We start from the raw sequence: 13402 nt of genomic DNA on the forward strand, positions 1-13402 counted from the left end.
AAGAACAATTCTATCATAATTTAAAACAAGACTGGATAAAAACTCAGGGAGTTCCAACAAGAAGGAGCCAGCTGGTTTAGGTGGGCAATAAGTCCACAGTACAACTCCACAGTCTCCACGGGGAATATTACTGCTATTAATATTTTATTAATTAATATTAATATTAAGTTTATGATGTGTTATATATTTGTATTAATATTTTTCCATGCCCCTGCACACTATGACCGACAGAGGGCGCCTGCACCAGTCCTGCACACATGTACCGGCGGATCTAAACACCGTCCTGTAGGGCAACTACAACGCCAGTGTGCCTCTGTTTAATGTTCTATACAGTCTATGGTTTACACCAGTGAAATGTAACGAAATAAAGTGCTTAGTATACTGTGATGTCTGCATTGAGATTGGAACTGACACTCCGGTACACTTTCATCCAAGTTGCATCAAAGAAGGCACGATATCCCACTGACACTTCAGGTAAAACTTACTGATATCTCCAGAGAATAAGAACAGTCGGTGAATAGCTATAATCGAACATCACAGTGGGAAAAAGACTCCTGCAATGCTGCATACGGTCACAGTTCCCACCAGTTGTTGGCCAATAAATACAGTACGTTAGTTATAGTGTGTAAGCAAACTGCTGTGTAGGCTAAGCCAAGGCTACGTTTTAAGTCTCTATATTATTACATACTTATTGTCAAGAGTACTTTTCTATTTCTACATGTGTTAAATCCACACTTACCTACAAGAAAGAAGGCACCTCTATACTATATAAATAAAATATAAATGCATTTATTTATTTAGCCTATTCATTTATCTCACCTTGGCCCACATAAAACAGGACCAAGAAATGTAATTACAAGGTCCAGTTAATGAGAGGGTAAGAAAGAAACTTTGTTCAAGAGTGGCAACAGAGAGCAGGGAGAAACATTTTTTAACATGAGGAATTGAAATTGCAAGGTAACACTGTCAGCTGTTGTGAAACCATAAAAAATAGCATCATTTTAGGTGTGGTATTTGAAAAGTCATGTTCCACCCCACCCCTGAAGGATCTTTGATCAGATTTACCTGCCAACCCCCTAACAGTTATGATAGCATTTTAGAGTTCAAAAGTAAACTGATGCGGAAGTTGTGTTTTCTTTTCCCTCCTCCGCTATCTGATTGCACCATCGGGCCTCACCTTAAACCAGCTGTGCCTTGATATCACAGATTGGGTGTGACCACCAGGACAACAAAACTGAATCACATTTAATGCATCAAAAAGTTTTTTTGATAGCCAGATCACTATGTTATCACATACAGCAGAAAGACACTGCAGTCTACTCTGTGGGTTCAAAGTTGCAAGCATTTAGAGTTCTGGATCTCTATATACATTACTCCAACAGATGAATGTTGAAACAGATTGTGCAGACTTGAATTGAGGCCAGGTGTCATAGCTACACTAAAGCTGCTGCATTTTGATTCAGAAATTAGAATTTGAACTACCTACAATTTTGAGGTACATGTATTTTACCTGAGTATTTCCATTTTATGATGCTGTGTACTTCTACTTCACTACATTTTGGAGGCAAATAGTGTACTTTTTACTCCATTACAATTATTTGACAGCAGCAGTTACTAGTTACTTAGTATCCCTACCCTAGGATCACCCCAACCAGCTGTGACATAAAAATGTTGCTTACATGTTAATGGATCAGTAATAATCCCACACTAGCAGGGAGAACATGTCAACTGCACACCAGAAGACGAAGGTCATGAATCAAACTAAAGATGTTTCAGTGATGAGGTAAAAGTGTAAACTAGAGCTGAAACGATTAGTCGATTATTCAGAAAATGAATCTGCAACTATTTTGAAAATCGAATAATTGTTTTAGTAATATTTTTAGCAAAAAATTCATACATTTGCTGTTTCTAGTTTCTCAAATGTTAGAATTTCATGCTTTTCCAAGTCATATATGATAGTAAATTGATAGCTTTGGATTTGACACTGTTAGTCCGACAAAACAAGGCATTTGAAGATATCACCTTGGGCTCTTGGTGTTCTGACACGTTATGGACAAAATGATTACTCAATGAATCGAGAAAATTAATCGATCAGATTAATCGATAATGAGAATAATCGTTAGTTGTAAACCACTGCATTTGAATACTCCACTAGTTCAGCTCTGTCTGTGGCAGGATAGCAGGTTGATGGCAGAGGGAGGAGACGTCCCGGGATTCCTGCACTGAGCACCCAGCTAAACAACAAGTAGTGGGAGGCGGCGTCATTGGGATAGTTTGTAATTAGTCTTCTTCTTCAGAGATCCTGAGACAGAACCTCAGAGGTAGAAGAGGGAGTCTAGCTGCTGACAAAACCTGGGTGTCATTCTGTTTTTTTCTTGAGATTTATTTGTGACCCAAATTTCTCTGCCTTCATCTTCACTTCAACATTTACATAGGGCCACAGACGACTTTTAATTTGGAAGAAGCGGCTCGTTTACGGGACTCTTAATGATCCTTGAACAAGTGATTTTTAGAATGCATTAGTCTTCATTTGACATCTGTGCGTCCTGGGAGCTGCAGCCAGCTACACACCGGAGCAGAACAAAGACGTCGTAAACACTTCACTTCAGCTGCTACGGTAAGTTCTGAGCTGTGAATGGTCTCAAGTCAGAATATTCCACTTTAATGTAGACTGAAATGTACTTGCACTGGTTATGGCATTCAAAGTTGCACTTGGCCAAATTAATCATTAGCTCATTAAATCATTATAAGACATAGTTAATCGGCTCTGCCAGAAAGTTGTTGTTTAGTTCAGAAAGTGTTTTTAGGTGTAGGCATATACTATTGGTAACAGTGATGTGTTTCAATGAGAAAGTTATACAGGAGATTTTTGTGCCAGATGTTAGTATTGCCCTATTTGGATTCATGTGTTTATGGTGTTGACCGTGGTTGCTGTGGTTGGATGTGGAGCTAACTTTTCTGTTGACCGAGAGATGGAGGTGTGTTGATTCTGGCTGGTTGATGTTGACTGTTGTCCCTTCTGTGTTGACCTGCTAATAAACTCCAGCCACTTTCACTTTGCAAGGAAACATCTGGTGAACAGTCAAGACCCACAACACACCCCCATTCCTTGAATACAAAGTTTATGTCTTTGAATCAAAGTGTCAGACGTGTTTCTGACTGATTCATTTTCAGTCCAAGATGATCAGGTGTAAGTTATGTGTTGTTATCGCTGTGGTAATTCTAATCATGTCCTCTCCTCTGCTACCAGAGTTTCCTCAAAAGTTGAACAGATTTCATGGAGAAGACACTGACAATAGGTCTGACTCTTTTCTTAACACTCTGTGTGGACATACCAGAAGCTGGAGGACGAAAGGAGGGGGCTCATGGCGAGAACACTCTGAACCGTTCATCACAATCTTCAGATACAAAAGGAGGACGATGCTCGTACACCTTCATTGTTCCACAGCAAAAACTGACAGGTGCGCTGTGTGTGAACACACAGTCTGTTACTACCAGCCACTCGGAGGTGGCAGCACTAAGGGCAGGGCTCAGACAGCAGCAGGAACAGCTGGAGAAGCTCCGGGGCCAACTGGAGCAAGAGGGGTCCCTTGCCATGGAGGTAAGAGCCCTACGCAAAGAGAGTAACAGCATGAATTCTCGCATTGCCCAGCTCTATGCCCAGCTGCTACATGAAGTCATACACAAGAAAGATCAGGCGTTGGAGCAGCGAAGGGTGGAGAACCTCTTGCTAAATGCTACAACACAGGTGAGCAGAGAACTGCAGTCCTTGTTGATGTTTGATTCACGTCACAGGAAAGCTACATCATTTTCAAACATGTGGTGGAACATCTCAGGCACTGCAGGTGTCCAGTAACTACAGGGAGCTGGAGAAGAAATATGGAGCCCTCACCTCCATGATGAGCTCCCAGAACCAGTTTATTGCTCTTCTGGAGAAGCAGTGCAAATGCAGAGACTCCACCCAGTCCTCTCTGGTAGGGAACACACTGCGGTCATGTTGCAAATTTATACTGGGTTCTTACACAGGAACTGAGAATGGTGTGTTGTGTTTTTGTTGGTCTGGACAGGTGACGACTGAACCACCAAACCAAAGCCAGTCTAATGTGCATCCTAATTACAGCTCTGAAGCCAACAAAATGACCAATGATGTTCAAAGGGACCAAAGTGCTTCTCCACCAGAGCAGGAAAAAACAGTTCATTCCCTCCCCACCACTACAGCCAACACTCCCACAGACCTACCTTTCATCAATTTCCCTGTCACAAAGATTCCAGGTACATCAATGTAAAGCATGACTTATAGCAGAAGTACTTGATTAGACTTAAACGTGTGTGCGTAAGCATCTCAATCTTCTGTCAGAGTTATTTAGCTGCTTAGATAAGCAGAAGCTGAAGGAGTCAGTGACCTGCTGGTAGGAGCCCTATCTCTCTGGGAATTCCTAAACAATGTCAAACACAGCTAGCAGCTCTTATCAGAACAGAGACTTTATAATGAAGACACACTTGTGAGCACACACATGAACCACAGCATTTGTTGGAGCTTTAAATTACACTGCAACTGTTTACTTGCAAAACTGGAATGTTTGAAATTACAAAGTAGAAGATTTGAGCAGTCCTTCCAGTCAGCAGAAGCAAAGCAACTCCACCAGTTATGTGACTCACCATTTCCTAAAAGGTCTGATGAAAGACTGCCTTGCCACATCTTGACTTTGTATGTGAAATTTTCCTCCATGTATACATTTTCTCTGTGCAGATTCCTATGTTCATCGTATCACTGTGACATGAGACACTGAACATGTGTTGGGGGAAAATTCTGCAGCTCTAACAACATAAACTGGAGTTTCTATGTTTCTGTGATCTTCCTGACACTAAAACAAACTAAATTCCAAAACCCTGTAAAAGCAATAAGTTTGACACAAAACAAATCCTCAGAAGCAAGTAACTCCTGTTTCAAAGGTTTATTATGAAAAAATGAAAAATTACAAGTTGATAAGATCCATTCTGTCTCGATTCGACTCGGTCAGAAAACTTTCACAGCTATTGGCCACGACGTCATCATTAGCAGTAAAGGAGCATCTCATAAACTGAGGTATTTTAACTATTAACATTACAATGGCTATTCAATACAGAAATCTCCAGAACACATATTAATACCTTATAGTAAAGAATTTCAAATTATTACAACATATATCTGCATATTGCTTTTCTTATTATGGCTCCTACACCCTCACTTGGTTGCATATACTTTTCTCCATCTCAGGGCCGTGGCGAGACTGCCAGCATGTGCTGGAATCAGGTGAGACCACAAGCAGGATCTACCTGCTCCGCCCACAGAGTGCCAACCGCCTTCTGCAGGCCTGGTGTGAGCAGAGTCTGGCTCAGGGAGGGTGGACGGTCATCCAGAGGAGACAGGATGGGTCGGTCAACTTCTTCAGGACTTGGGAGCAGTATAAGGTAATTCCACACACCTGCAAGTCTGCAAAACACACTGGGCTCTGTTGTTCTTTTTATGGAAGAAACAAGACATGAAGAATCTACAGCCATGCTAGCGGTGCTTTGAGCTAAATGCTAATGTTGGCATGCTAACATATTCACTATGACAATGCTTATATGCTGAGGTTTTTGCAGGTATTTGGTGACAAACCAAAGTATTGGATAAATAGAAATTTTGACCTGATGATGGCGCTAGATGAAAAGTCAGGGGATCACCAATGTTATTACAATTTATCCTGGAGGACACAAATGTGTGTACTAAATTTCTTGGAAATCCATCCAATATTTGTTTACTTTAGTTTACTTTACTAAAAGCCAAATACCTAGAGGAAGAGTCAGAAGATCCCCAGAGTGAGTACGCTTCATCCTCTGGGGACTATACATGTCTGTACCAATTTTTGTGCCAATCCATCCAGTAGGTGTTGAAATATTTCGCAAGTGAAAACTTTGATCTACTGCACTAGAAGTAAAGTCAGGAGATCACCAAATGTTAGTAGGATAATCCTCCAGGGAACATGAATGTCATGGCAATCCATCTAATAGTTGTTAAAATATTTTAGTGTGGACCAAAGTCATGGACCAGCCAACACTGCCAATTTTAGATCCATGCCGCTAGCATGGCTAAAAATAGAGGAATTCATACACGTGAACAACACAAAGCTTCCTTAGATTAAACTGGTGTATTTGTGTATTGTAGCAAGGCTTTGGGAACCTAGATGGAGAGTATTGGCTTGGCCTGGAACACCTCTACTGGATCACTAAACAGGCCCAATATAAGCTACGGGTGGCTCTGGAGGACTGGCAGGGCCGGCAGGTGTTTGCTGAGTATGATAGCTTCCACCTGGAACCGGAGAGTGACTGGTACCGACTGCGGTTGGGACAGTACCACGGCAATGCAGGGGACTCCCTCTCGTGGCACAACAACAAGGCCTTCACCACTCTGGATCGAGACAAGGACAGCTATACAGGTCTGCTCGCCCTCTGGTTTGTCAGCTCTCTGCTGGTGTTTTGACTTTTTCTGTTGATAAACCTGTTCTTCTGTTGTGTCACTAGGTAACTGCGCTCATTACCAAAAAGGAGGCTGGTGGTACCACATGTGTGCCCACTCCAATCTGAACGGTGTGTGGTATCGGGGTGGACACTATCGTAGCCGCTACCAGGATGGGGTCTACTGGGCAGAGTTCCACGGAGGGTCCTACTCTCTCAAACGAGTTTCCATGATGATAAAACCCACATAAAATAGTTGCATTATGGACATGTTAGCCTTAAGGAATGTCTTTCGGTGTTACAGTGTTGAGCCAGTGTGTCTGTTTAATGAAAAATGTTTTTACATGTTGATAGAGGCCAGTTGATGACATTTGTATAGACTGTTAGTGAATCATTGGATAATGACATGTACCGAGTTGACATGTCTGCCCTCTGTGCATTCCTGACAAAATGTTATGTTTTCCAATTTGCAATGTACTTTTCAATAAAAGTATGCCAAAATATCTCCTGTATGACAGTTTTTACTAGAACATTTTAAGATACAGTGAATGATTACACAAAATATGGGTGGACATGAGTACATCACCTACAGTTGCTCTATGAAGAACCTTTGGCTTTGCTTGTGGTGTCATGCTTCCGTTTTAGAGGCTGCTTCCTGTTCACCCTGGGCGTTGAATTTCCCCTTGTTTTTTTTTCTCCCTAAGCTCAAACTGTCAGCAGCAGGTCATCATCATCAGGGCCAGCTCTGAGCCAGGATTTATCATTATCCAGGTACTGAAGCTGGACATCCGTTGGACGATCCTGAAACACAGCATTACTTCTACCATCCACTTCTCTCCTCCTGTGTGCTGATCTAGCATGCTGCCTCTCGGGATGTTGGGCACTCTCATGCTCATGTTTTTACTGTGTGGTGAGTGCTAATGATGCTCTACAACAGCTCTGTGTGGGTCTTATATGTTCTACATTATTTTATGCTGTGGTTAGGGATAAATCATACATAAAATACTGGGGTAGTTTCTTGCTTGCTTATAGTTTCAATAGCTCCACGTGTTACCAGTGATGGTAACTACAAAAACAAACTGAAAAATGTACACTAAATAATAATATTTTATACAATGATAAATTTCCTTTTAGTGAGGTGCTGTTAGGGATAATAAAAATAAAGACATTGTCATGTATGTAGCCTTTCTCTTTTTAACAGGATAAAGTAAAGCAGATTTTTTAAAAAGTGTTACTTCTTTAAATGTATATAAAGCCTTGAGATTTTAAATGGGAGCGGTTGGTGTTATAATGTTTGTGGTAAAAACTTCCGATATACTATCGCCACAGAGTAAACTGCGCTAACCGCATAGAGTGTGTTTGAGAGTGGGTGTCACAGGTTGGGTACATTTTAAAATAAAAAGTATTTGTACAATTTAGCGGATCAACTATAGTCTTAGCACAGATGGTTTACAGTGTAAAGTACTTCAACTGAATTTCTACATATGAAAGGTGCTGTATAGTTTTCCTAAAACGAGATGTCTATCTCAACAGACTATCCCACTACATTACATTACAAATCTTTATCTTCATTTTTAGGAGGATCATATTTATTGATCTATTTGTAATTATATTTATTCATTTATTTATTCATATATACTTTCATTTATCCATAGTGTGACTTGCTGCAGCAAAAATAAATAAATCTGTTTGAACTTTGCACAGTTCGATCTATGAGTTGCATGCATTAGCCATCTGAGCCACCAGAGTGCAGTGAAACCTACTTTTAAAGTCCAAAAAAAACATTACCATTTGTCTATCAACAGATGCAAACAGTATGTGCCCCACTGAGCTCAACCCTCTCACCCTGGATCCTCCTAAGGTTGTAGAAGAATATGGAGCGTCCGTCTTCGTAAACTGCACCAGCACAGATCATGATCATAATGGGATATACTGGACGGTAAATAAGGAAGTACAAAGAGACATGGAAGATGAGAAAAATTTTATCACCTGGCCAATTTCACTGTCAGACTGGGATGTGACGGCCGAGTGCAAAATAAAGCTGACTAACAATCATGAATGCAGCAAAGACCTTGAAATCACTGTATACAGTAAGTGTAATTTAAAATGAATATTATGCAATTTTTTTTGTCAAATACAATAAAGTAACTCCTTGACAATTTTGTTTTAAAATTGTTGCAATTTTAGGGATATCGTTACATTTGTTTTTTTTTCCACTAATGATTTTCCCTTGCTTTATTTACAGAGACTCCAGACACTGTGTCAGTCTCTGCGTTGGATCATGGTCCCATGGTGGAGGGCATAGAGTACCTGCTGAAATGTGACATCATCAATGTGGCTCCTGTGCAGACGCTCAAAGTGACGTGGTACAGAGGAAATGAAACTGTGCACACACAACAAATGTTTGATGACACCAATGTGGCCCCAGTCAATGTGTCCACTACCTTAAGATTCACTCCTGGGAGAGATTACAACGCAGCACTTTTCAGCTGCAAGGCTGAGCTGCATCTTGGACCAGAGGGGCCAGAGCTCATCCCTACTGCAACCTCATCACCTTACATTGCTGTTGTGCACTGTGAGTTTTCCACTTATCTATTTATTATTGTATTTTTTAACTTGCTAAACAACCCCCCCACTAATGTACATTTTTGGTTAATTTATGCTGATGTTTAATTGTAGATAAGCCACTGATCCAAGGTTGTCCAGGTCGTTACACTGGTGTGGAGAATGAGTTCAGTGTGGACAAGTTGCCCTGTCGTGCTGATGGGAACCCTCCACCCACTGTTCAGTGGTACTATCAGGAAAACCAATCAATGCATCCGAGCCTCTCACCAGGACTCACTCAGGAAAGTACACAGCTGAAGTTGTAAATAGCCTTGGCAGGAGCAACACTTTTGTCGACATCACAATCGAATGTGAGTCAGACTTGCTTGGTTGTATATTTCATTCACAACATAGATAAACACGTAATTTTCCATGATCCCCACATGCACTGTACCAAAGTGTTGATAAGTTTATATTTCTTTTGCCATTATTTATTCTGAAAAGTATTTTGATACACTGTTCACAGATAGCCCTTCATTTACCTGTAATGAGCGCTATGAGGTTGAAGAGGGTGGTAAGCTCCAAACTATGTGTGAACCAAAGGGAGTACCTGAGCCTTTCGTCACCTGGATTAAAGACGGAAGAGAGATGGCTTCCCACACCACTGGACAAAGCAAGATAGTGGAAAATACTTAATTACAGCAACCAACAAACATGGAACAGCCAACCATACGCTAAACATTGAGGTTTTGTGTAAGTTTCATTGTTTGGAATTACAAAAATAGTCTTTGTATGTTGTTTTGTTGACAGTGAATATAAGTGATTTGGGATTATAAATACATTTATAAATAAATTGCAGCATCTTTTTCTTCTAAAATGTCACCCTCTTCTCCACAGATGCTCCTGAGCTCCAGGACAAAATGGATTTTAATGTCTCTGTGAATGAGGGTAGTGATGTCACTCTGAACTGTGAAGCTGAGGGGAACCCTCCTCCTGTCTTTCATTGGACTTGTGATGGGGTGAATATTTTGGAGAACGCGAATAATCTCAACATTACTCGAGTACACGCCAGCACAACCTACCACTGCACAGCCACCAATTATCTGGGAAACACAACTAAGCAAATCCATGTTCATGTGATAAAAACTACCAAGACAACAGCCCTTGGTGCCGTGACTATCCCTGAGCCATCAGCACCAACAGGTATACATCCCTGTGTCCTTTACATTAGTTTAGATAAGGAATATGTATCACTAATGCACTAATGTCTATTATGCACCAAAATGAAGCTCTGATTGAATATGCTTGCTTTTGAATGGCAGTTTGCCCCCTAATACTGTCGCCTGCTGAAATCGTGGTGAGATTTGGAGATCCAGCTTCAGTTAACTGCAGCACATCAGCCACAGGTGTTGTGGGAATGGGCTGGGAGGCTGCATTTGGTGGCACAGGGTTTCAAAAACCTCCTGCTGTCACCTGGAGGGTTGAAAAACTGGAAGAGTGGAAAATGGAACCTAAGTGCTACATGACTCTAAAAAATAATCACCAGTGTCATGTGATGCCGGCCATCACTCTTTATAGTGAGTACAAATCTACAGACTAATGCTATACAGTATTGTCTGTATTCATCTCAATACTACATTTATGTATGCATATTAGTTGTACAATTGTGGTTACAATTTTAGGGATATCGTTACGTTTTGTTTGTTTTTTTTCCACTAATGATTTTCCCTTGCTTTATTTACAGAGACTCCAGACACTGTGTCAGTCTCTGCGTTGGATCATGGTCCCATGGTGGAGGGCATAGAGTACCTGCTGAAATGTGACATCATCAATGTGGCTCCTGTGCAGAAGCTCAAAGTGACGTGGTACAGAGGAAATGAAACTGTGCACACACAACAAATGTTTGATGACACCAATGTGGCCCCAGTCAATGTGTCCACTACCTTAAGATTCACTCCTGGGAGAGATTACAACGCAGCACTTTTCAGCTGCAAGGCTGAGCTGCAACTTGGACCAGAGGGGCCAGAGCTCATCCCTACTGCAACCTCATCACCTTACATTGCTGTTGTGCACTGTGAGTTTTCCACTTATCTATTTATTATTGTATTTTTTAACTTGCTAAACAACCCCCCCACTAATGTACATTTTTGGTTAATTTATGCTGATGTTTAATTGTAGATAAGCCACTGATCCAAGGTTGTCCAGGTCGTTACACTGGTGTGGAGAATGAGTTCAGTGTGGACAAGTTGCCCTGTCGTGCTGATGGGAACCCTCCACCCACTGTTCAGTGGTACTATCAGGGAAAACCAATCAATGCATCCGAGCCTCTCACCAGGACTCACTCAGGAAAGTACACAGCTGAAGTTGTAAATAGCCTTGGCAGGAGCAACACTTTTGTCGACATCACAATCGAATGTGAGTCAGACTTGCTTGGTTGTATATTTCATTCACAACATAGATAAACACGTAATTTTCCATGATCCCCACATGCACTGTACCAAAGTGTTGATAAGTTTATATTTCTTTTGCCATTATTTATTCTGAAAAGTATTTTGATACACTGTTCACAGATAGCCCTTCATTTACCTGTAATGAGCGCTATGAGGTTGAAGAGGGTGGTAAGCTCCAAACTATGTGTGAACCAAAGGGAGTACCTGAGCCTTTCGTCACCTGGATTAAAGACGGAAGAGAGATGGCTTCCCCACACCACTGGACAAAGCAAGATAGTGGAAAATACTTAATTACAGCAACCAACAAACATGGAACAGCCAACCATACGCTAAACATTGAGGTTTTGTGTAAGTTTCATTGTTTGGAATTACAAAAATAGTCTTTGTATGTTGTTTTGTTGACAGTGAATATAAGTGATTTGGGATTATAAATACATTTATAAATAAATTGCAGCATCTTTTTCTTCTAAAATGTCACCCTCTTCTCCACAGATGCTCCTGTGATCACTGAGAAAAATTACAATAGGAAGGTGAGCCCAGGTGAAAATGTGACTTTTGACTGCCTTGCTGAGGGCAACCCTCCCCCGAAGATACGTTGGAACTACACCCCTGCAGTGAATGTGAGGGAGACCACTGGGTGGCACCAGACAAGCATCAGCATCACAAGAGCCACGTCTACCAATGCTGGTGTTTACATCTGTGTTGCCTCGAATAAAGTTCGGAATGTGACAAGACCTTTCACACTGCAGATGAAAGGTATCATTATTGACCATGTGCAGAACACTTATGGAAATGTATACAGTGAGGTGGTAACTGATGTTGATGTTGCTATACAGTTTGTAGAAAAAGCCTCAATTATGGCATCAAGATGTGAGAAGTACAGTTTCAATGTATGTTGTTTTATCTTGTTATCTTGTCTTACAGATAAAGCCTTTGAATTCCCCCCAGCACTCATAGTGGGGTTGATAATTCTATTGGTCTTCGTCTGCATCATCATCCTCGTGATCAGTGTCCACCACTGCTGGAAAAAACATGGACAATATAGTTTTGTCGCTGACAAATCCTTTTCAGATATCCCTATGACTACTCAGTCTGACGGGGTGCAAGCATAGGATATTTATTTACTTGCTGAATAAGTAAGATTAAATCAATCAGGGGATATTTCATTTGTCTTGCATGGCAAGAATGGCCTGTTGTATTTTCATTTTAACTTGGTATGATCCTACGTTTACACCAGTGAGGTACTGATTAGGACCAACCAGGTGAATCCTAACATATATTTTTATTTGTGGGACTTTAAAGTGTCACCTAGCTTTAATCTTTTTTTATTTTTAATAAAGTTACACAATAGCCTGTGTCAATGTGGTGTGCTTCTGTTTGGAAACCCTTCATTGCTTACATATATACTATGGTCATCTTTATGGTTTCACTTTTCTTTTGCTTTCACAATGTATCCTTGATTATTGTCATTGCCTGAGTTTGAATTCTAATCTTCATGAAATGTTGGGTGTGTAAAAAAACATAAATGTTGTTCATATAAAAAGTTTTTAGGACTTATTATTGTTGTACAGCTACATAATAAAACTGGGGGGAAAACAGGACAGGGATGACTGATTTGGAATTATATTGTACAAGTAGGCCAACCTAATTTCAGATAAATAATTCAGGATTTAAGAAGTCAGTCAAAATTGATTGTTAGTACAGAAACCAAATCTCCAGCTATGACTTGAAAAACTCTTTGTGAAGTGGATAATCTGCCAGCATCAGTCAGTGTGTTAATGCATCGGTTTTTTGAGGGCGTAATGTGTGATGACTGATGATGAACTCTACTGATCCATGTGGGGAGTTGTAGGATGCTCTGTCAGTGCCTTGATCAAGGACACTTATAAACCAGGTTAAACGAGAAATAGTTTGAAACAACACAAGCTGTG

General features: G+C 40.7%; 2 protein-coding genes across 2 annotated transcripts; both read left to right on the forward strand.

Moving 5' to 3' along the window:
- The first annotated feature begins 2217 nt into the window (after nt 1-2217).
- angptl6 (angiopoietin-like 6) lies at nt 2218-6980 on the forward strand. Its single transcript, XM_044180639.1, has 7 exons — nt 2218-2617; nt 3251-3748; nt 3837-3974; nt 4068-4272; nt 5258-5451; nt 6188-6458; nt 6544-6980. Exons 2-7 carry the CDS (start codon nt 3278-3280, stop codon nt 6726-6728), a joined length of 1464 nt encoding a protein of 487 aa, XP_044036574.1. The 5' UTR covers nt 2218-2617; nt 3251-3277; the 3' UTR covers nt 6729-6980.
- A 152-nt stretch (nt 6981-7132) lies between these two features.
- icam5 (intercellular adhesion molecule 5) lies at nt 7133-12826 on the forward strand. The gene is made up of 12 exons (XM_044180645.1): nt 7133-7387; nt 8283-8567; nt 8723-9052; nt 9157-9392; nt 9548-9774; nt 9919-10224; nt 10344-10598; nt 10766-11095; nt 11200-11436; nt 11592-11819; nt 11964-12227; nt 12396-12826. Exons 6-12 carry the CDS (start codon nt 9942-9944, stop codon nt 12581-12583), a joined length of 1785 nt encoding a protein of 594 aa, XP_044036580.1. The 5' UTR covers nt 7133-7387; nt 8283-8567; nt 8723-9052; nt 9157-9392; nt 9548-9774; nt 9919-9941; the 3' UTR covers nt 12584-12826.
- Nucleotides 12827-13402: the final 576 nt, after the last annotated feature.

This window comes from Siniperca chuatsi, linkage group LG21 (genome assembly GCF_020085105.1).
Source record: "Siniperca chuatsi isolate FFG_IHB_CAS linkage group LG21, ASM2008510v1, whole genome shotgun sequence".
Lineage (NCBI taxonomy): Eukaryota > Metazoa > Chordata > Actinopteri > Centrarchiformes > Sinipercidae > Siniperca > Siniperca chuatsi.

Excerpts from the sequence above, each read along its gene's own strand:
- angptl6 (XM_044180639.1), top strand. The coding sequence starts at position 3,278 with ATGGAGAAGACACTGACAATAGGTCTGACTCTTTTCTTAACACTCTGT. Across the intron at positions 3,749-3,836 it reads TGCTAAATGCTACAACACAG|GCACTGCAGGTGTCCAGTAA; the intron begins GTGAGCAGAGAA and ends GGAACATCTCAG. Across the intron at positions 5,452-6,187 it reads GGACTTGGGAGCAGTATAAG|CAAGGCTTTGGGAACCTAGA; the intron begins GTAATTCCACAC and ends TGTGTATTGTAG.
- icam5 (XM_044180645.1), top strand. The coding sequence starts at position 9,942 with ATGGATTTTAATGTCTCTGTGAATGAGGGTAGTGATGTCACTCTGAAC. Across the intron at positions 10,599-10,765 it reads GCCGGCCATCACTCTTTATA|AGACTCCAGACACTGTGTCA; the intron begins GTGAGTACAAAT and ends CTTTATTTACAG. Across the intron at positions 11,820-11,963 it reads GCTAAACATTGAGGTTTTGT|ATGCTCCTGTGATCACTGAG; the intron begins GTAAGTTTCATT and ends TCTTCTCCACAG.